Genomic DNA, 23,131 nt, shown 5'->3' with positions numbered 1-23,131 from the left:
ACTGTGTATGGAAGTCTTTAAAAGGGAACTGAAGTGAGGAGTATATGGAGGCTGCCATATTTATCTCCTTTTAAGCAATACCAGTTGCCTGTGCCTGGTTGTCCTGCTGATCTCTTTTGCTGGGATTACACGGGTTGCTTCTGCGCCCAATCGTTTTGCCCATTTGATACTCTTATCTTCCGCTCGTTTTTCTTATCTTTTTTTCAATTCACTTAAATGACAAATTGAGCAGCAAACCGATTGAACAGTGATCGGACATGTCGGGAATTATCTATCTAACCAACTTATCAGCTCAGAATCAAGCCGTGTATTCCCAGCATTTGGCTGCAGTAGTGGCTGAATCACACACCAGAAACAAGCATGATGCTAATCCAGTCACACTTCAGTCAGAGCTCCTGATCTGATGCATGCTTGTTCAGGGGCTGTGGCTACAGGTATTAGAGACAGAGGATCAGCAGGGCTGCCAGGCAACTGGTATTACCTAAAAGGAAATAAATATGGCAGCCTCCATATCCCTCTCACTTCAAGTGTCCTTTATGCTGAGAAGTGAGATCTGTGCACTTTCGGGAAGGTCGTTGTTGACGCATCCATTTTTACTGATGTGTTTTGAACTATGAAGGTAAGGATGGGCAGTGCGATTGTGAACTGGCTGATCTGTGCTGAGCCTGTTCCCTGGTAATTCCCGGCAGATCCTCGCCTTGCTGCATCTGGGCTCCATATACTGCCTGGAGCGCCGGATTGCGGCCCTGGCCTGAATAATGAGGCATTTTAGCATTTCTCGGGGCAGCTGTATAAATGAATTGCATATGGCGGAGATTACATCCAGGTATGAGGGGATTGTACACTGCGAGGGCATTAATCACAGTCAGACCTCCGACACCAGCAGAGCCAAGGAAACTCTCTACCACATGGGGGAGAAGAGAGTAGACACAAAAATCAAACGGCCAGAGAGTCAATCTACTAAAAGGCGGATATAGAAACCAAATGTCCGGGGAAAGTGCTACACGGAATATTCCCTCCATGTTCTGCATCAACTGCGCCCAAATCCATCCCATACGCCGTGTTATTACATTCTGAGGGATATTACAGAGTGACAGACATACCTTACTGTTCCTTACAGGCTTATTAGATTGTTTTACTTATTTACAGGGCCGGATTTGTTTTACCACCCAGGCCCCACTGTCACCAACCCCAGGAATTCAGCACAGGATGGGGGGGCACAGGACCAGCGCTCCACTGCTCACCCCAGTGGAAGTATGACAACCATGGACTGGGTTGGTGACTGCTGGACTGCTGAGGTTTACATGTTTGGCAGTTTAACTGCCTTAGTGTGCCAGCCCACTGTCCGCCCCTTGCTTCCTGCCGCCCTAGGCCATGGCCTTGCTTCAAATCCGGCCATCCTTGTTTACAATGTTTAGTGATTATTCTCAGTGGCCCCAGTAATCAGCCATAACTAAAATTGATCGATTTTCCAAGTTATTTGACCAAAACGATTGAAGAGAGAGGAAAGCAAAAAGAACCTTTTTTTGACCAAGAGAAAACAAACAATTATTGAGGTTTTTTTTCAATAAAAATCCGATTGGATGTGTTAGAAATATCAGAGAGAAAGGTATCATTTGTTTGATATTTTTGGAAAAAATCAATCATAAGTGTACGGTATATTGGTTCAATTTTTCTGATTATTCGATTAAGTGGAAAAACTGAACAAATTTCTCTTGTTGAACAAAAAACTTAAAAATGGATTCATGTGTGATCACCTCTGAGGCCAAGAAAATTCCATTATAATCTGGAGTTTTGTGATAACCGCGGCTGTTTGTGGAACAGGCCTGGTAGTTTTGGCGCTACATAGACCGCCATGGTTATTGCTGCTCTTGCAGTGCCGAGTGTATATTTGGGCAATAGGAAATAGCCGAACGTCAGAAGACAATAGATAGCGGCAAATGAACGCGCCAACTGCGGCAGAGCAACAGGTAGTGGTGGCGAGGGTGAGTGATTCGGGGTACATCCCCTCTTATAGCGTTAGGTTAGGTGGCGGGGTGGGGGGGGGGGGGCTAGTGCGGAGGTGGCCACACACCATACAATTTGTTATATTTCTTTGTAATTCTAGAGTTACAATTAACGCCGCTGTCATCGTACTTGTGAGTCGTTAATGATTCCACAGAGAAAATTGCAGAATACGTGGACAATCTGTCAAGGACAGAAAGCACTGCAGCGTTGCATCACCCAGGTGGCCTCGCCTCGCATACACACATCCAATTATGATTGGCCAATGACTCCCCAATGTTACCACCTCCATGTAGTACGAGTGCCAATGTATGTTGAATTCCATGAGCAGATGGTGCAGGTAAGCTTTCACACTGCATGGAGGTGGTAAATTTGGCCAGTAATTGGCCAATCAAAATTAGTTGTGTGTATGCACCCTAAAGCTGGCCTACATCAATCAATGTATTGCCAGATCCACCACCAGATCGATCCCTCTCTGACTGAATGTTACCGGAGAGGGATCTATTGCCCGCCCACACACTGCCCAATGAATTCCAATAGATTACTGCATGAGATCTACTGGAAATTGTACTTGTGCCTCTCCCCCCCCCCCCCCCCAAGTGTAATGTGTCGTTCTGCCCCATCCCCCTTCCTCTCCGGGTGTTGTTGCTCTGTGTGATTTAGAATCGCAGACAACGCAATATTGAACGCTGTTACCGCCGCACACATTTTCAAGCCTTTTTGATCAAGATTTTTCAGACAATCCCAATCAACCCATTTTGGCTGGCTCAGTTGGATGGCCATGGCCATGTTGTAGCACCAATGCTCTTTTGATTTAACCCTTTAGTAGCCAATTTATGAAGAGGCTTGCAAGTTCTCCAGGCCAATTTTTTTTTAGCACTTTTTTTTATTTGTTACATTTCCCTGCTTCTAAATAGTACTGCTGTAATGTGTATTTATGGCCACTTGTCACTAGGGGGCAGTGTGAGACAATAACAGAGGACTTCTGCTTTCAGTTGCTATATTTTCTGCTAGTAGAGAGAGATCAAAGCATTCCAAGAATTTACAGCACAAGTTCTGCAGACTGAGGCCAAAAGCACTGCACTGATTTCACACAAGATAACTCTACTGAATCTGCTAATGGGCTCATAAAATTATTGAATTGGAAAGTCGATTGGACCACAATATTGAGTGATGTATGGGCACCCTTAGGGTCAGGACTACCCTTAGGCCATAGGTTGCGCTGGCAGAGAGGTGATACTTTAACACACAGAGCATGGTGGTGGGGGGACACTTTACACTTTGGGGGAACCCCGGCAGGCAACGGCATCGGCACGATTCTCCATAGATTTCATGCTGGAATTGATGGGCAGTGTGTGGACTAGGGAGGGCCTGGCCTAGGAGAACTCATGGAGAAGCATGTGATCAGTCTGATCAGCTGGTAGATTTGTAAGGTTCTGATTTGCTGGTCCTGAACATGTGATAAACCAGGAAGTCATCACAGCAAATCAGGACATTACAAATCTATCAGCTGATCAGACTGATCACATGCTTCTCCATGAGTTATCCTAGGCAGGGCCATCCCTAGTGTGCACAGGCAATAGATCCCTCATTGATCAGATTCCATCAGAGAGGTGTATATCTAATGCTCGATCTGCCCATAAATCGATTGTTTTGGCCAGCTTAAGTCCTTGTATCTCATTGACCATAGAGATGGTCGATGAGATACAATTATTCCCGGCTTGCCTGCAGATTGTACAGAATTGGGACAGTGAGAATCGTCAGGTAGCACCTTTGATTGACCCATTTCTGAAATGCTTACAATTTGCATGCGAGTCGGAATCTTCAGCATCTCACTGACCACGTCTACTCACCATCCATGTGCCGATCGGCCCAGCTTGTATCAGAGTTCTTCTCATCTTCAATCTGTTAATATTTTCTATCTCGCTTAGGTTGGCCTGCACCGAAATATGGCTTCTCAGGGAAGTACCGGCCTCTCGGCCCCGTCCAACAGCCATGTCTTGTCCCAGAGCTTCACGGTCACCACCAGATGTGTCCAGAGAGAGGTCAACCTGATCCGGAGCTCCAGAGACGAGCAGATGGAGGAGGTCATCAAGATGAATAAAGACTTGGAGGAAGAACTGAGGAAGACCCAGAAGGTCCTGGTCTATCTGGAAGAGTTTAACCAGAGACTTCTGAAAGAGCAAGCGGAGATGAGGAGGCGAGCGGAGGACGCCCGGCGGGCTTTGCAGGCGTGTTACGGGAAAGTCAAGAATCTGGAAGAGAAGTCAAACCGCGTCTCTGCTCTCCAGATGCGTATAGACCAGATGGAGGCCGAACTACAGCATTACAAGTAAGTGCGCCAATCCCAGTCATATTACTTATATAATAAATCACAGTACAAAGATAACGACCTCTCTAAGTGTGGTGTCTAGAATGGGCGCCCTCCATTATTATTATTTTTTTATTTCTATAGTGTTAACATCTTCCATAGCAGCATTTCCATTTTAAACTTCCATAATTGATGAAGGGCATTAATTGACAGACAGAAGTGCCAGCAGTGTTGGGTGTTTGCATGTGCTGTCTGGCGTTTTGTGATCTGGATTTCCAGGTCTGGACATCCGGCGACTGGGTCCATAACCTGAGGGAGCAGAGTGTTCTGTACACGTAGATAGGCAGCCAGTATAACAAGTTAGAGCTGTGTACTGAAGAATAGAGATAAAATATACACAACCATCAGGAAATGCAGCTTACTTACAACAGAGAGTTAATCAGAGAGAGTACAGGAAATTACAATACCATAGAGATCATGACAGCACTTTGCATACAGTGACATCTTGTGGGTGTTTTACTGTACTGCGGCTTAACTAATGTTAAATCCAATCCTGGAGAGGTGCCAGTCTGGTTTTTGGTATCACGGCAATAACACCTTTCTTGATATTACTGAACTTGTAATTTTATTGGCATTAAAAGACATTAAAAGATAGACAGAGAAGTGCCAGTGCAGAGATCACCGGCACCTCAATTAAGAAGTATTATTAATGATTCCCGGGTCTGCGCTGCCTCTGGGACTAAACACTTTCTCAAGCCGAAAGCGAGAAATCAATAAGCATTTTATCTGCTGCAGACTCCGGCCACTGACGGCTGCAGAATGAATCTGTAAATTATATCCGTATACAGTCACAGGCCTTGCACAGGGGCGTAGCAATAGGGGGTGCAGAGGTTGCAACCATATTGGGGCCCTTGGGCCAGAGAGGCCCCGATGGGCCCTCCCTCAGCTTCAGTATTAGCTCTCTATTGGTCCTGTGCTAGTAATAATCACTTCTATAGATACAATGAATAGTGGTAATCATTAACAAACTGTTCCCCATCCCCTTCTTGCACCTCTGACACTGTAGTTGCCATTGGCAGGGATTGCTATGTATAGAGTGCTTGGGGGTAATCAGTAACAAACTGTTCCCCATCCCCTTCTTGCACCTCTGACACTGTAGTTGCCATTGGCAGGTTTTGGTGCGCCTTATCAATTGCTATGTATAGAGTGCTTGGGGGGCCCCAATGTAAAACTTGCACTGGGGCCCACAGCTCCTTAGCTACGCCACTGGCCTTACAGTCAAATGCATCCTTTTATTACATTGGGTTAAACCTGGTGTGAGCTCAGTCAGTGAGTGTCTCTGCATAGCTGTGATGTCTGTGTCAGCGCCCCCTGCTGAAGGCACACCGATCCCAATACACTACAGACAGACAGATGTGAGGCCTTCACAGATGTCTTGACAGATGTCATCCGTTACATGAAAAGACAATTTCATATCATTTTAAGCAGCGAGCTTCTGTCAGCCTCTTATTATTATTCAGAATAATGTGCAGTTTTCATGCCCAATTTATGTCACTGCTCTACTATTACCCCCTTATTGAATTTCCGACATTATATATACATGCCCTGCGGGAGAGCTGTTCCCGTTCCAGGGGCGTAGATATACTTACCCCGCCGTGTCGCCATTGTGCGCGCTCCTGTGCCTGTTCTCATTGCCACCTGTTAGAAGTACACAGATTAGTGAATGAGAATTCCCATTCACCAGTCTAAGTGCCACTGATCAATCATCATCGGCATTAATGAGATGCCAGTGGCTGCAAGCCTCGATATGGCGCTCTTCCTGTTGCCGACTTGTAGGAGAAGTGCGCCATAGCGAGGCTTGCAACGCGACTAATAGGACCTGTGCAATCTCATTGACACGTAGGGCGGACGACTGCATTATGTGTAATTAACACCACTGCATCCAGCCACGCACCTGCAGCATTTAACCATTATTTGAATCCCGAGGAATCAGTGGTGATTACTGGTGATTAACCTGGGTGAGCATTCCTGCACAGCGCTAATCAATGCACAGACTAACATGTGGGGACATTTGTGAATGCTTCCAAAGTTCATAAAAGACGGTCATAACTAAATCAGATATTCCACCATTTCACAGATGTCTTATTTAGCACATCTGTGAAATAGTGCATTAAGCAGAGTTATGTAGAGAAGTTTTTCTTGCCGTTTCATGTTTCGCTCAGAGATTCCTCCTTCTTCGGGGGCCGCTCTCCTACATATCCTGCCATGACTCGACAGACTCCTTACTCCGCCATGGCTCGATAGACTCCTTATGCTGCCATGACTCGATAGACTCCTTACTCTGCCATGACTCGATAGACTCCTTATGCTGCTATGACTCGATAGACTCCTTACTCTGCCATGACTCGATAGACTCCTTACTCCGCCATGGCTCGATAGACTCCTTACTCAGCCATGACCCGATAGACTCCTTACTCTGTCATGACTCGATAGACTCCTTATGCTGCCATGGCTCGATAGACTCCTTACTCCGCCATGACTCGATAGACTCCTTATCCTGCCATGACCCGATAGACTCCTTACTCTGCCATGACTCAATAGACTCCTTATCCTGCCATGACTCGATAGACTCCTTATGCTGCCATGGCTCGATAGACTCCATATGCTGCCATGACTCGATAGACTCCTTACTCCGCCATGACTCGATAGACTCCTTACTCCGCCATGACCCGATAGACTCCTTACTCTGCCATGACTCGATAGACTCCTTATGCTGCCATGGCTCGATAGACTCCTTATGCTGCCATGACTCGATAGACTCCTTACTCCGCCATGGCTTGATAGACTCCTGATGCTGCCATGACTCGATAGACTCCTTACTCTGCCATGACTCGATAGACTCCTTACTCCGCCATGACTCGATAGACTCCTTATGCTGCCATGACTCGATAGACTCCTTATGCTGCCATGGCTCGATAGACTCCATATGGTGCCATGACTCGATAGACTCCTTACTCCGCCATGACTCGATAGACTCCTTACTCTGCCATGACTCGATAGACTCCTTACTCCGCCATGACTCGATAGACTCCTTACTCCGCCATGACTCGATAGACTCCTTACTCTGCCATGACTCGATGTACTCCTTACTCCGCCATGGCTCGATAGACTCCTTACTCCGCCATGACTCGATAGACTCCTTACTCTGCCATGACTCGATGGACTCCTTACTCCACCATGACTCGATGGACTCCTTACTCCGCCATGACTCGATGGACTCCTTACTCCGCCATGGCTCGATAGACTCCTTATGCTGCCATGACTCGATAGACTCCTTACTCCACCATGACTCGATAGACTCCTTACTCCGCCATGACTCGATAGACTCCTTATGCAGCTATGACTCGATAAACTCCTTATCCTGCCATGACTCGATAGACTCCTTACTCCGCCATGACTCGATAGACTCCTTACTCCGCCATGACTCGATAGACTCCTTACTCCGCCATGACTCGATAGACTCCTTACTCCGCCATGACTCGATAGACTCCTTACTCCGCCATGACTCGATAGACTCCTTACTCCGCCATGACTCGATAGACTCCTTATCCTGCCATGACTCAGAATCAGAATCAGAATCATTTTATTTCGCCAAGCATGACTGGGTCAAGCCCGGAATTGGGTTTGGCACAATGGAGCGGTACATAGAAAGAAATACAGAAAAGAGACTCAAATATAGACATACACAAATCTACAGTCAGCATTAGATGTACGTATAGCTCAGTATTCATCTTACGAAAACACACACTACTGAAATCTACCGCTCCTATGCAGGTGGTAGGGCGCTGATAGAGGGTGGTAGAATATTAAGGGAGTTCAGGAGGCTAACGGCCATCGGGAAGAACGAGTTCTTGTGTCTGGTGGTCTTGGTGGGGATGGCTCGAAGCCTCCGACCCAGTGGAAGTGGGGTGAAAAACAGTGCCCTGGGTGAGAGAGGTCACTTGCAATCCTCAGTGCCCTGGCTCTCAGTCTTGTGTTGTACAGGTGGTCTCTCAATCACCCTCTCTGCTGACTTAATTATCTTCTGTAATTTGTGCCTGTCGCTGGTGGTGGCTCCCGCATACCAGACCAAGATGGCGGAGCAGAGGATCGATTCAATGGTGGCAGTGTAAAAGCATGTTAGGATCTCCTGCGCCATGCCGAACTTCCGCAGTTGGCGGAGGAAGAAGAGTCTCTGCTGGGCTTTCCGTTGGGTTGTCGTGATGTTGACCCTCCAACTGAGATCGTTGGAGATAGTGGTGCCCAGCAGGCGAGCGCAGGGCACACTGGCCCCGATAGACTCCTTATGCTGCCATGACTCGATAGACTCCTTACTCCGCCATGACTCGATAGACTCCTTACTCCGCCATGACTCGATAGACTCCTTACTCCGCCATGACTCGATAGACTCCTTATGCTGCCATGACTCGATAGACTCCGTATCCCCCCATGGCTCGATAGACTTTGATGTAATCTTATCTCCCCTCAGGCGTCTGACTTCAATCTTTTTAGCATGAAAGGGGGCTGATCAGATGTGATGAGTGTGCAGAATTCTCGGCCTCCACGCCTCGCAATCGCTTCATCCCTGACGGTTCAGATATAGAAAACGGTTTTACCGCTGATATTCCCCCCGACAAGATATATAGACATCACTCCGGCTCCAGATAATGATCTTATCGGCATTTCAATTGAAGAGACCCTGTAGCAGAAGCAAGTCTAAGAATCTTCTCCTAAAAAGAAGAAGTTTTACTGATGATACTGTCACGGTTTCATACCCGGTAATAACGTTCCTCTGCGCAGCGCTGAAATCGGAGGACAGGTCTCTTCATCAGGCAAGATGACATTTATACATGAGAAACGTAAGATTCTGTACAATATAGGGATCAATACCACTATCTCAGGGACAAGTGAACCTGAACTCCTACACAGGACAGGAAAACAGAGAGGAATGCACCCTGTATGTATTTAGTGAGTTTAGCCTGTCTAATTCTTTCTCCTCTGTGACTAAACAGAAGTTGTAATTTGATCCCTCAGCTGTGTCAGCTCAGAAATCTTCTCGGCTACGGCAGATAGCTAATTGGTAAACAAAGGATGTTAACACTATGTCTTCTTCCATGAAAGCAGGAAGTAGACACACTGCAGATTTATTGTAGGATTTGTATCAGCTGTAACAGATAAATGTTTTTCTGTAAAGGTTATTATGCTGTTGCTCATCTTTTAGAGCAGAGAGGAAGTTCTGAGTTCAGGTCCGCTTTAATATTAAATCAGAATCAGAATCAGAATCAGAATTTATTTTTCGCCAAGCACGACTGGGTCGTGCCCGGAATTGGGCTTGGCAAAAGCAGGGCATAGAAACAGTAAATGACACACACCAGAGATAGCAATACATCAAACAAGTACAATACGGTACGATACGGTAACAGTAATTACATAACAACCATTTTTAAAAGAAGAGTTCTTGAGTGCAGGCCTGGTTAGGACTTGTCCAGCTAGTAAAGCAAGCGACCTAAGGAGGATCCGCTCTTCTTTTGGTGGTGGGGGGTGGGAATGGGTCCAGAGAGTTCAGTGATTTGACAGCTGAGGGGAAGAAGCTGTTCCTGTGTCTTGAGGTCCTGGTGTAGATGGCCCGATACCTCAGGCCTGAACGGAGACGACAGAAAAAGCGGGAGCCTGGGTGCGAAGGATCAATTGCGATCCGCAAGGCTCTGGAGCGCAGTCTAGTGTTGAAGAGTAGGTCCAGTGGGGGAAGTGGTTTTCCGATGATCCTTTCCGCTGATCTGATGACTCTCTGTAGTTTGTGTCTGTCGCTGGCAGAGGAGCCAGCATACCAGACAAGGATAGAAGAACAGATGACGGATTTGATGGTGGCTGAGTAGAAGTTCGTCAGAAGTTTCTGGTCCATGCCGAACTTCCTCAGTTGGCGGAGGAAGAATAGTCTCTGCTGGGCTTTCCTCTGGGTGCAGGTGGTGTTGGCCTTCCATCTCAGATCGTTGGAGATGGTTGTGCCCAGGAGACGAGCGCAGGGGACCCGTGCAACTTCTGCGTTGTCGATGTGGATTGGGGGTGGTGTGGGTGCACGCTTCCTAAAGTCGATGATCATCTCAACGGTCTTTGCGGTATTGAGGACCAGCCCATTCTCCTTGCACCAGTTGCAGATTCTCTCAACCTGATGACGGTATGCCTGCTCATTGTTATTGGTGATGAGGCCCACAATGGTGGTATCATCTGCAAATTTGATAACTTTGACAGAGTTTTCAGTGGATCTGCAGTTGTTTGTGTACAGGGAGAACAGGACTGGTGACAGGACGCAGCCTTGTGGGGCCCCTGTGTTGGTGGTCCTTGGTTGGGATAGGATAGTACCCAGCTTGACGACCTGAGATCTATTTGTGAGGAAGTCAGTTATCCACAGGCGCAGGGTGGGGTGGACTTTGAGCTCAGCAAGGTTCTCCTGAAGTATTTGAGGGCTGATAGTGTTAAACGCTGAGCTAAAGTCAAGGAGGAGGATCCTGGCAAAAGAGTTTGGTCTATCCAGATGCTCATTGACTGTCTCCAGGCAGATGTTAATGGCATCCTCAGTGGACCTATTTGCTCTGTACGCAAACTGGTGTGGGTCCAGCAGGGGCTCTGTGAAGACTTTCAGAAGAGGCATGACCATGCTTTCAAAAGCTTTCATAATGACGGATGTGAGAGCCACAGGTCTGTAGTTGTTGAGGTCGGTGATTCCCTGTTTTTTGGGAACGGGGATGATGGTCGACCTCTTAAAGCATGCTGGGACTTTGCCTTCCTGGAGGGATCTTGTAAAGATGGAGGAGAGAATAGGAGCTAGCTGTTGAGCACAGGTTTTTAGGCATGCTGGTGACACTCCGTCTGGGCCTGAGGCTTTCCTTGCATTTAGCCTTGACAGGTGGCGCAAGACGTCGTCCTTGTTCACAGCCAAAGAGGGTGAGATTGGACATGGAGCAGATATGGTGGAGGAGGGAGCAGGTGGCTTTGGGAGACCTGCAGATGCTGCTTGGTTCTCAAATCTGCAGTAGAAGTCACTGAGGTTCTCTGCAAGCTCAGTGCTAGGAGTTGCATGTTGAGGGGGGGGCTTATAGTTGGTGACGGCCTTAAGCCCTTTCCAGACAGCTCGTGAGTCATTTGAGGAGAGGTTCTGTTCCAGCTTTTCTGCGTAGCTCCTTTTGGCAACTCTCAGTTCCCTGTTTAGGTTGTTTTTTGCCCTTCTATAGTCCTCTTGGTTACCAGCCCTATGCGCAGCTTCCTTGTGACTCCGCAGGTGTCGTAGTTTTTTGGAGAACCATGGTTTGTCGTTTGGATAAAGTTTAAAGGATTTCGTTGGTATACACTGGTCCTCGCAGAAGCTGATGTAAGATGATACGTTGTCTGCCCACTCATCCAGGTTTGGTGCCTTCAGGGCCTCCCAGTCTGTACAGTCGAAGCAGGCTTGAAGTTGTAGCTTAGCCTCACTTGACCATACTTTGGTGGACTTAAGGACTGGTTTCGCTGTTTCCAGGCGCCTCTTGTAGGTCGGAATCAGGTGGATGAGGCAGTGATCAGATGAGCCTAGTGCTGCCCACGGGACGGCCTTGTATGCATCTTTCAGGACCGTGTAGCAATGATCGAGGGTGTTGGTGTTCCTAGTGGGGCAGGTAATATGTTGGTGGAAGCGTGGTAGCTCTTGGTGGAGGTTGGCCCTGTTGAAGTCCCCCATTATAATGAACAGTGAGTCTGGAAGGGACGTCTCCCACTGCGAGACTGTGTCGCTGAGAACGCGCAGGGCAGTTTTGACCTCGGCATCTGGGGGAATATACACACCAGCAAGGACATAGGAAGAGAACTCCCTGGGTGAGTATTGTGGCCTGCAGTTTACAAGAAGAAGCTCGAGCTCCGGGGAGCATATTTTGGCAAGTATTGAGGTATTTGCGCACCAGGTGGAGCTGATGTAAAAACAGATTCCGCCACCTTTCTTTTTTGCAGAGAGGGAGCTGTCGCGATCTGCTCGGATAAGGCCAAAACCTGGCAGATGGAGGGCGCTATCAGGAATGTCCTCATGGAGCCACGTTTCTGTAAAGCAAAAGACTGGAGTGTTGTTACCAAGTTCTCTCTTATTGCTTAGGAGCTGTAGTTCGTCCAGCTTGTTGGGGAGGGAGCGGACGTTTGCTAGGAGGACTGCGGGGATGGCTGACCGCAGACCTTTCCTCCTTAGCCTCATCCTGGCACCAGCCCGACATCCTCTCCTCCGCTGGCCACTGCTGGGCCCCCGCGCGGGGGCAGTGATTTCCTGGGCGTGGCTCCAGACAGAGTCATACAGGAGCCTGCTCTCTGGGAGCAGGTCTGCGCTTTGTTCCCATTTGAGGAGTTGCGACCTGGTGAAGGAGGTATGAGAGGGGAGGGGTGGTGTTGGAGGCATGGACATAAGTGTCGGCTCACCGTCTCCGAGGGCATAAAGCTGAGACGTCGCTGCAGGTAGCGTGAAAACCAGAACAGGAAGCAAACTGTCACCTGACTTTGCCCCCAGTAACAGTGCAATGTGAACCTGTGCCAAGACAGTTCATTCACATGCGCAGTGCTGAACAGTCCATCACATGCGCAGTACAGAGTAGTCCATTTCCATGAGTAGAGTAGAGTTCATATACCTGAGCAGTGCAATCGTGTCAATCACATGAGCAGTACAAACAGTCCATCACATGAGCAGTGCAAAAACAGTCCATTTCCATGAGCTGTGCAAATGGCAGTGCAAAACAGTCTATCACATGAGCAATGCAAGAACGGTCCATCGTATTTATGAGCAGTGAAAAGCCGTCCATCACATGAGCAAAAACAGTCCATCACATGAGCAGAGCAAAGACAGTCCATCACATGAGCAGTGAAAAGCAGCCCATCACATGAGCAATGAGAACAGTCCGTCACATGAGCAGTGTGAAGCAGTCCGTCACATGAGCAATGCAGACACCTGAACAGTCCGATACCATACCTCGCATGGGCAGTGCAATAGCAACCAACTCATTGGCAGTTCAATACAGTGCAATACAGGCCAGCATACAGCAATGCAGTGCGGTACAGTTCAGCACAGTAGGGCATAAGGGCTACAGAAGCAGAAAGCAGCCCCTCCAGGTATGGTGCAGGCAGGAGCAGGTTAACAGCAGGTTAACAGGCAGGCAAATGTTAAAGGCGAGGAGTAGTGGTGTAAGGTGCCTTGGTAGGAAGCATAGGTGATCAATGGGTTGCACAAGGGGCCCAGCAGTAGGACTCTCACCTGATGGAGCGGTGGCTGCTGCGGTGGAGTGGCTTGAGCAGTACTAGCTGCCTTCCTCTGTGGTGTTCGTAGCTGGGAGGCTGACGGCTGCTGGATGGACGCCGAGGGCCGTCCGCTATGGAGGAGGCAGCGGCGTGGGTGGCCTCACCGGGCAGCCAGAGATCCCGAGGGCACTCAGACTGCGGTGGCGCCCATGCCAAAGATTTCCGTGGTGGGCTCAGCGGTGGTGGAGGGAGCACGTGGAGAGCACGTGGGCCGCAGCCATTTCTGGTCGGGGCAGTGCAGCAGCTGGAGAAACGGCTGGAGAAGCGATCCTCTGTGCCCGTGATGCGACTCTTGGACAGATGCTGCGGAAGATCCTCGGGCTGCCGGGCCAGTGGAGAAAGGAGGTGGATTCAGCCGGCGATCTATCCAAAAAGATCCGGTACCGGAGTAGAGCAGAACGTGGTCTATGGTAGGGACGGGTGCCCGCCGCCTGGAGCAGAGCCTTCGCCGTGAGACCAGGCTGGAGAAGAGGCTGTGCTCAGCTGGGGACCGCATGCAATCCTCCCCGTGGGAGTCCGCGGGATCCGTGCAGCTCCCGGAGGTACGCTTGTGGTGCTGCTGGCTGCTACTAAAACACTGAACTGTAACCTGTTAGCTAGGCTAGCTCTAAACTAAGCTAACTGAAAAGAAAAAAGACTATGAAAAAAGACTATGTAAAAAACTATGTAGTACAAATATTACAAATATACAATTAAAAGAAAAGTTGTGGGAGCCCTGCATGCCGTGGCAGCTAGTGCAGCGCCATCTTGAAAGAAATAAATGTGGGCACACCCTTCATGGCCACCTGGCATTGTTTTTGGTAAGATATGGTGAGGGCTAGCGTCAGTCAGGCCCCTAGTTTCTCTCCAGACCCTAGGCAACTGCCTAAATTATAAAGGACCAAATCACCAATGGGCATTCAATGCATTTCAATCATCTTGAAAGTCACATTTATAGATTAAAAATAGTCCTAAACCTAAACCTAAGGTTTTCATATAACAAGATAGACTGTAGTTCCAAGACAACAACAGGTGCCTGACGTGTTTCGCAACTCAAGGTCGCTTCCTCAGAGGCAAACAAATTTATACAACTGTTAAGGGGCCCATACACTGGTCGATTTCAGCCATCGATCAATCGATTTTATGGAATCAATCAATCGATTACAAATCGATTCTATCAAATCAGCCAATCGATCGATTTGCGATCGATTTTGATCTATTTGATCGATCTGACAGGATTGAAAATCTAGGTTAATAGAGTTTCATTGGATCTAATGGTCCAATAATGATTTAGATCGATTTCCAATAGATTTCATCCTGAAATCTATTGTAAATCTGTTGCTAGTGTGTGGCACACATCAGATCGATTCCTGCCAGATTCCACTTGACAGGCATCTGCCAGAAATCTATCTGATGGTCGAATCTGCTGCAAATCTATAAGTGTATGGCCACCTTTAGATTAATTAGGAAAATGTATGATAAGGACAAATGTCAACAACGCGTTTCGTGGCCTGAAGCCACTTCCTCAGGTAAATATGCCTTTAAGAAAAATATATATGAGGTGTTTCTAATGCTGAAACCAAGATAAGTGGGTATCCTGAGTAATTTACTGCACTCTACTATATGTCACTACAGGGCCTCTTTACTGCATTCTGCTATATGTCACTACAGGGCCTCTTTACTGCACTCTGCTATATGTCACTACAGGGTCTCTTTACTGCATTCTGCTATATGTCACTACAGGGCCTCTTTACTGCATTCTGCTATATGTCACTACAGGGCCTCTTTACTGCATTCTGCTATATGTCACTACAGGGCCTCTTTACTGCATTCTGCTATATGTCACTACAGGGCCTCTTTACTGCATTCTGCTATATGTCACTACAGGGCCTCTTTACTGCATTCTGCTATATGTCACTACAGGGCCTCTTTACTGCATTCTGCTATATGTCACTACAGGGCCTCTTTACTGCATTCTGCTATATGTCACTACAGGGCCTCTTTACTGCAATCAGCTATATGTCACTACAGGGCCTCTTTGCTGCATTCTGCTATATGTCACTACAGGACCTCTTTACTGCATTCTGCTATATGTCACTACAGGGCCTCTTTACCGCATTCTGCTATATGTCACTACAGGACCTCTTTACTGCATTCTGCTATATGCCACTACAGGGCCTCTTTACTGCATTCTGCTATATGTCACTACAGGGCCTCTTTACTGCATTCTGCTATATGTCACTACAGGGCCTCTTTACTGCACTCTTCTATATGTCACTACAGGGCCTCTTTACTGCATTCTACTATATGTCACTACAGGGCTTCTTTACTGCATTCTGCTATATGTCACTACAGGGCCTCTTTACTGCATTCTACTATATGTCACTACAGGGCCTCTTTACTGCATTCTACTATATGTCACTACAGGGCCTCTTTACTGCATTATGCTATATGTCACTACAGGGCCTCTTTACTGCATTCTGTTATATGTCACTACAGGGCCTCTTTACTGCATTCTACTATATGTCACTACAGCGCCTCTTTACTGCATTCTGCTATATGTCACTACAGGGCCTCTTTACTGCATTCTGCTATATGTCAGTACAGGGCCTCTTTACTGCATTCTGCTATATGTCACTACAGGGCCTCATTACTGCATTCTACTTTATGTCACTACAGGGCCTCTCTACTGCATTCTGCTATATGCCACTACAGGGCCTCTTTACTGCATTCTGCTATATGTCACTACAGGGCCTCTTTACTGCATTCTGCTATATGTCACTACAGGTCCTCTTTACTGCATTCTGCTATATGTCACTACAGGGCCTCTTTCATCTCCAGATATCAGCCAATGCAGGTGCGGGGGAGGGGTGGGGCTTGGGAAGGTACCTATCACATACTGTCCCTGTCTCTGATATAGGTTACCCTCTCACTAGCTCCCCTGGCGGCAGGGAGGGGCAGGTGTCACTATATGATACTTACCTGTCTTGACGCACTGCAATTCCTCTTCCTTAGCTGCTTCCTTCTGTAGTTGAGATTTTATATAGAAGTTTTCCTAAAAATATTGCTGGTGGTCCCATGACTGTACTTAAAGTGTACCGGAGGCGACATGTGACATGATGAAATACGCCTGTGTATGTACAGTACAAAGCATATTAATAACCAGGCTGTTTTATTTTGCTGCCTGAGAGAGTTCATTTATAGGCACCGAAGTGACAGCTTCTGTCTTGTCTGGAGCTTTGTAAACATCTCTGTTAAGCAAATTACAGCCATAAAAGTTTTCCTGGCAGAATACAACTTCTGAGGGAGAGAAAACAAAAAAGGTCAATAGTTCATGCATTTTCACTCTGGGACACTTAATAAGCTGCCACTGAGCAGAGACAGCAAAAGTTTAACCTTCAATGTTCTTTGTAAATGTTTCAAGATAAAATAAAACCCTGGAATGTCTAAAAAAAAGTCATTTTCAGGAATTGGAGGATAAATAGTCTCATCAGTTTATTTTTACCTCGGTTTCACTTTAAAGGACAACTGAAGCCAGAGGGATATGGAGGCTGCCATATTTATTTCCATTTAAAGAGACTCTGAAGCCAAATAAAATCAATGCTTTTAACCTTTATTAATGTTAAGCACTATAGCTATTGCTAAAACGCCGCATCCCCACGGCAAAACGAGGGGTTTATACCCCAAATCCCCTGTGCTAACTTCGGGGAGCACTGCCTGCTTGTGGCAGAGCTTAGGGCTGTAGCTCTGCCTCTTCGCGCGTCATCAGAAGTGCATAGACTGCACTGTCTGATGTTCACTCTGCATGTGTTCCAGACAGGGGCGGCGCCAGGGGGGCGCTTGGGGGTGCTCGAGCACCCCCTAGAATTGTCCAAGCACCCCCAAAGCACCCCCTGGAGTGAACTGACTTCAGGCGTCTAAAAGACGCCAAGTCAGTTCACACAGCGGCAGCCCGGAGCAGCAGGCAGGGCTACGGTAAGATGGCCGCCCGAAGCCCTGTTCTGCAGACTTCGAGTCTGCAGTGCATGGCTTCAGGCGGCCATTTTCCCGTAGCCCTGCTGTCAGCATGCAGGCAGGAAGTCTCGTGACGTCGGGAAGGAAGAGGTTCGTGGGCGCGCGGGCGCTGCGCGCCACAAGGAGGTCGGGACAGGAGGTCGGGACTCGGGAAAGAAGGTCTTCTGGCTGTAGGTGAGTAAATGGGTTTTTCTTTTCTTTTTCAGGTGGTGCTGATTGTGGTCAAAACTGCTGAGGAAGGATTGTGCATATTGCGGTCATATCTGCTACCGATTGTGCATATTGAGGTCATATCTGCTACAGATTGTGCATATTGGGGTCATATCTGCTACGGATTGTGCATATTGGGGTCATTTCTGCTACGGATTGTGCATATTGGGGTCATATCTGCTACGGATTGTGCATATTGGGGTCATATCTGCTACGGATTGTGCATATTGGGGTCATATCTGCTACGGATTGTGCATATTGGGGTCATATCTGCTACCGATTGTGCATATTGGGGTCATATCTGCTACGGATTGTGCATATTGGGGTCATATCTGCTACCGATTGTGCATATTGGGGTCATATCTGCTACCGATTGTGCATATTGGGGTCATATCTGCTACGGATTGTGCATATTGGGGTCATATCTGCTACGGATTGTGCATATTGGGGTCATTTCTGCTACGGATTGTGCATATTGGGCTCATATCTGCTACGGATTGTGCATATTGGCGTCATTTCTGCTACCGATTGTGCATATTGGGGTCATATCTGCTACCGATTGTGCATATTGGGGCCATATCTGCTACCGATTGTGCATATCGGGGTCATATCTGCTACCGATTGTGCATATCGGGGTCATATCTGCTACCGATTGTGCATATCGGGGTCATATCTGCTACCGATTGTGCATATTGGGGTCATATCTGCTACCGATTGTGCATATCGGGGTCATATCTGCTACCGATTGTGCATATTGGGGTCATATCTGCTACGGATTGTGCATATTGGGGTCAATTCTGCTACCGATTGTGCATATTGGGGTCAATTCTGCTACCGATTGTGCATATTGGGGTCATATCTGCTACCGATTGTGCATATTGGGGTCATATCTGCTACCGATTGTGCATATTGGGGTCATATCTGCTACCGATTGTGCATATTGGGGTCATATCTGCTACCGATTGTGCATATTGGGGCCATATCTGCTACCGATTGTGCATATCGGGGTCATATCTGCTACCGATTGTGCATATCGGGGTCATATCTGCTACCGATTGTGCATATCGGGGTCATATCTGCTACCGATTGTGCATATCGGGGTCATATCTGCTACCGATTGTGCATATTGGGGTCATATCTGCTACGGATTGTGCATATTGGGGTCATTTCTGCTACGGATTGTGCATATTGGGGTCATATCTGCTACGGATTGTGCATATTGGGGTCATTTCTGCTACCGATTGTGCATATTGGGGTCAATTCTGCTACCGATTGTGCATATTGGGGTCAATTCTGCTACCGATTGTGCATATTGGGGTCATATCTGCTACCGATTGTGCATATTGGGGTCATATCTGCTAGTGATTGTGCATATTGGGGTCATATCTGCTACCGATTGTGCATATTGGGGCCATATCTGCTACCGATTGTGCATATCGGGGTCATATCTGCTACCGATTGTGCATATTGGGGTCATATCTGCTACCGATTGTGCATATCGGGGTCATATCTGCTACCGATTGTGCATATTGGGGTCATATCTGCTACCGATTGTGCATATTGGGGTTATATGTGCTACCGATTGTGCATATTGGGGTCATATCTGCTACCGATTGTGCATATTGGGGTCATATCTGCTACCGATTGTGCATATTGGGGTCATATCTGCTACGGATTGTGCATATTGGGGTCATATCTGCTACCGATTGTGCATATTGGGGCCATATCTGCTAACGATTGTGCATATTGGGGTTATTGAACATGTTTTTTGTTAAAATCTGCTCACATTACGTGTATTTTCTTGAGAAAACCTGCACAATTATGTGAATTTTCTGGGAAAAGGGTCACCAAAACTTGGGCCCTCTGTCTTTGCGTTGCACTTTTAAAGGGAACCCTAGGTGAGAATAATATTGCGGCTGCCATATTTATCTCCTTTTAAGTAATACCAGCTGCCTGGCTGCCGTGTTGGTCCTCTGCCTCTAATTCTTTCAACCATAGACCCTGAACAAGCATGCAGCAGGTCAGGGGTTTCTGACAATATTGTCAGAACTGACAAGATTAGCTGCATGCTTGTTTCTGGTGTAATTCAGTTCACTACTACAGCCAAATAGATCAGCAGGGCTGCCAGGCAACTAGAATTGTTTAAAAGGAAATAAATATGGCAGCCACCATATCACTCTCACCCTGGGTTCACTTTAAATTACAGTTAGCCCCGCCCTCATCCGGTCATGACCACGCCCATTTTTTCGCCGCGGTGCACTTCGCGCGCCGCAGGTTGTAGCCACACCCATTTTTTGCCGCGGCGCGCAGGTGGTCAGCTCCCCCGGAAATTGGTCCAGCACCTGCATAGCACCCCCTAAAAAAAATTCCTGGAGCCGCCACTGGTTCCAGACCAGTGCTGTCCAGGATAGCATGCTGCACGCATTTTTTACCCAAACGCATTGCTGTCCCATTCATTCCAGTGAATGGGATCAGCCACGCAACACATACAAACGCGGATGGCATGCATTCATATGCGTTGCGTTCCAAACGCACGGCTGTCCGCGTTTGCTAATGTGAACTTAGCCTAAGAGATTATATTACCTATCTATTTTAATTAACATAACTAATGTAACCTAATGACAGTATGTTTGTTTAGGCTGAAGTTCCCCTTTAAAGTGAACCTTAAGTGTCCCAAAAAAAATGAGTTTTACTCACCTGGGGCTTACCTCAGCCCCCTGCAGCTGATCGGTGCCCACGTAGAGTCGCTCTGATGCTCCGGGTCCCGCTGGCGGCCACTTCCGGTTTCGCCGTCAGGACCCGTCAGGCTGGGGAACGCGGCTGATACTACACGTTCCCAGCCAAAATAGCACCCCTATGCGGCCATATGTCTTCATACGGGTGCCTATGCGGACATATGGCCGCATAGGGGTGCTATTTTGGCTGGGAACGTGTAGTATCAGCCGCGTTCCCCAGCCTGACGGGTCCTGACGGCGAAACCGGAAGTGGCCGCCAGCGGGACCCGGAGCATCAGAGCGACTCGTCGTGGGCACCGATCAGCTGCAGGGGGCTGAGGTAAGCCCCAGGTGAGTAAAACTCATTTTTTTTGGGACACTTAAGGTTCACTTTAAGCAATACCAGTTGCCTGGCAGCCCTGCTGGTCCTCTGCCTCTAGTACTTTTAGCCATAAACCCTGAACAAGCATGCAGCAGATCAGGTGTTTCTGACATTATTGTCAGATCTGACAAGATTAGCTGCATGCTTGTTTCTGGTGTTATTCAGACACTACTGCAGCCAGAGATCAGCAGGGTTGCTAGGCAACTGGTATTGCTTAAAAGGAAACAAATATGGCAGCCTCCATATTCCTCTCACTTCCGTTGTCCTTTAAGCCTTCCAGTAGAGATGGGTATCTCTGATATGCAATGGTATTACCCCTCTGTAATGTAAGGCCTCTGTTATCTGATGGATAGGAATATATATTTATATATACTGGGATCCTCCTTACTCCTGACACCTCCAGCCGTTTCTGTCCCCTGCCACGTTAGTTTATAACAGATGTGATTGGCAGATCGGATCCATACCGTGTACACACAGCATATGTGGCGTATCTGAAGAGTAACGCCACGCCTCAGTTCTCCTGCCCCAGTTTCAGGTCACATCTGCTCATTTGTGTAATTATCATCACATTTCTCACAGTTTGTCGCGGCTCACTGCGAATGAGATGTGACTGCTTTGTTGTGCGATCACAGCGACATTCATCATCGGGATAATAACGCCGCGTCATGAGGGCGGCAGGAAAACAACAGCCATTGTGGGACGTTCTCCTCCTAGAGTCTGATTCATCGTTTTATAACCGCCGGTCCCGTATCGTCGTAAGAATCCCTCCCGTTATCGACCAGCTATAAACGCTCATCCGACCGGCACATCGGAAATTACACACAAATGCAAACTTATTTCTGGCACATCTTTATAACTTTGGTTAGTGAATAGTTCCCCCAAGATAATAAAATAGGAAGAAATCTAAAGGTGGCCATACACTAACAGATGAGCACCAGATTCAACCATCAGAATCTGATCTGAGAGGGATAGAATCCTTCCACACACTGTACACAGATTTTCAATCGATTTCAGCATAAAATCTACTCTATATCTGTGAAGCAGCCTCTGCCTGCCACCCCACCCCCCAGGTCTCTCCCATCTATGTCCCCCCCCTACCCCCTGGCCAGTGTTGGCAGCAGAGCTTACACTCACACAAACGCTAAAGACCGAACCGAACATACACGTCAGGCCTCTAGTGCTTGTTACGGGACACAAGCAATATAGAGAACAGGAAGGGAGGAACGTGCTGGAGAGTAAACAATGGTGGCCTCCAATACCTCCAGGCAGTCATAGGTGACCCTAATATCAGCCAGCAGTCATAGGTGAACCCCAATATCAGCCAGCAGTCATAGGTGACCCCAATATCAGCCAGCAGTCATAGGTGTCCCCCAGTATCAGCCAGCAGTCATAGGTGTCCCCCAATATCAGCCAGCAGTCATAGGTGTCCCCCAATATCAGCCAGCAGTCATAGGTGTCCCCCAATATCAGCCAGCAGTCATAGGTGACCCCCAATATCAGCCAGCAGTCATAGGTGTCCCCCAATATCAGCCAGCAGTCATAGGTGTCCCCCAATATCAGCCAGCAGTCATAGGTGTCCCCCAGTATCAGCCAGCAGTCATAGGTGTCCCCCAATATCAGCCAGCAGTCATAGGTGTCCCCCAGTATCAGCCAGCAGTCATAGGTGTTCCCCAATATCTGCCAGCAGCCATAGGTGACCCCCAATATCATCCAGCAGTCACGGGACACAAGCAATATAGAGAACAGGAAGGGAGGAACGTGCTGGAGAGTAAACAATGGTGGCCTCCAATACCTCCAGGCAGTCATAGGTGACCCTAATATCAGCCAGCAGTCATAGGTGAACCCCAATATCAGCCAGCAGTCATAGGTGACCCCAATATCAGCCAGCAGTCATAGGTGTCCCCCAGTATCAGCCAGCAGTCATAGGTGTCCCCCAATATCAGCCAGCAGTCATAGGTGTCCCCCAATATCAGCCAGCAGTCATAGGTGTCCCCCAATATCAGCCAGCAGTCATAGGTGTCCCCCAATATCAGCCAGCAGTCATAGGTGTCCCCCAATATCAGCCAGCAGTCATAGGTGACCCCCAATATCAGCCAGCAGTCATAGGTGTCCCCCAATATCAGCCAGCAGTCATAGGTGTCCCCCAATATCAGCCAGCAGTCATAGGTGTCCCCCAAT

General features: G+C 47.8%; 1 protein-coding gene across 2 annotated transcripts in view; it reads left to right on the top strand.

Annotated features, from left to right (window-relative positions):
- The window catches only part of EFCC1 (EF-hand and coiled-coil domain containing 1), a 171,315-nt gene that overhangs the window by 11,218 nt on the left and 136,966 nt on the right, over nucleotides 1-23,131 (top strand). For both annotated transcript variants that reach the window (XM_068251832.1, XM_068251831.1), the window contains exon 2: nucleotides 3,936-4,336. In XM_068251832.1, the coding sequence (XP_068107933.1) occupies nucleotides 3,936-4,336 (401 nt within the window). The remainder of the gene's footprint in view (nucleotides 1-3,935; nucleotides 4,337-23,131) is intronic.

This window comes from Hyperolius riggenbachi, chromosome 9 (genome assembly GCF_040937935.1).
Source record: "Hyperolius riggenbachi isolate aHypRig1 chromosome 9, aHypRig1.pri, whole genome shotgun sequence".
NCBI lineage: Eukaryota > Metazoa > Chordata > Amphibia > Anura > Hyperoliidae > Hyperolius > Hyperolius riggenbachi.
The sequence above is the reverse complement of the archived record's forward strand: the minus strand, read 5'-3'. Positions and strand labels throughout refer to the sequence as shown.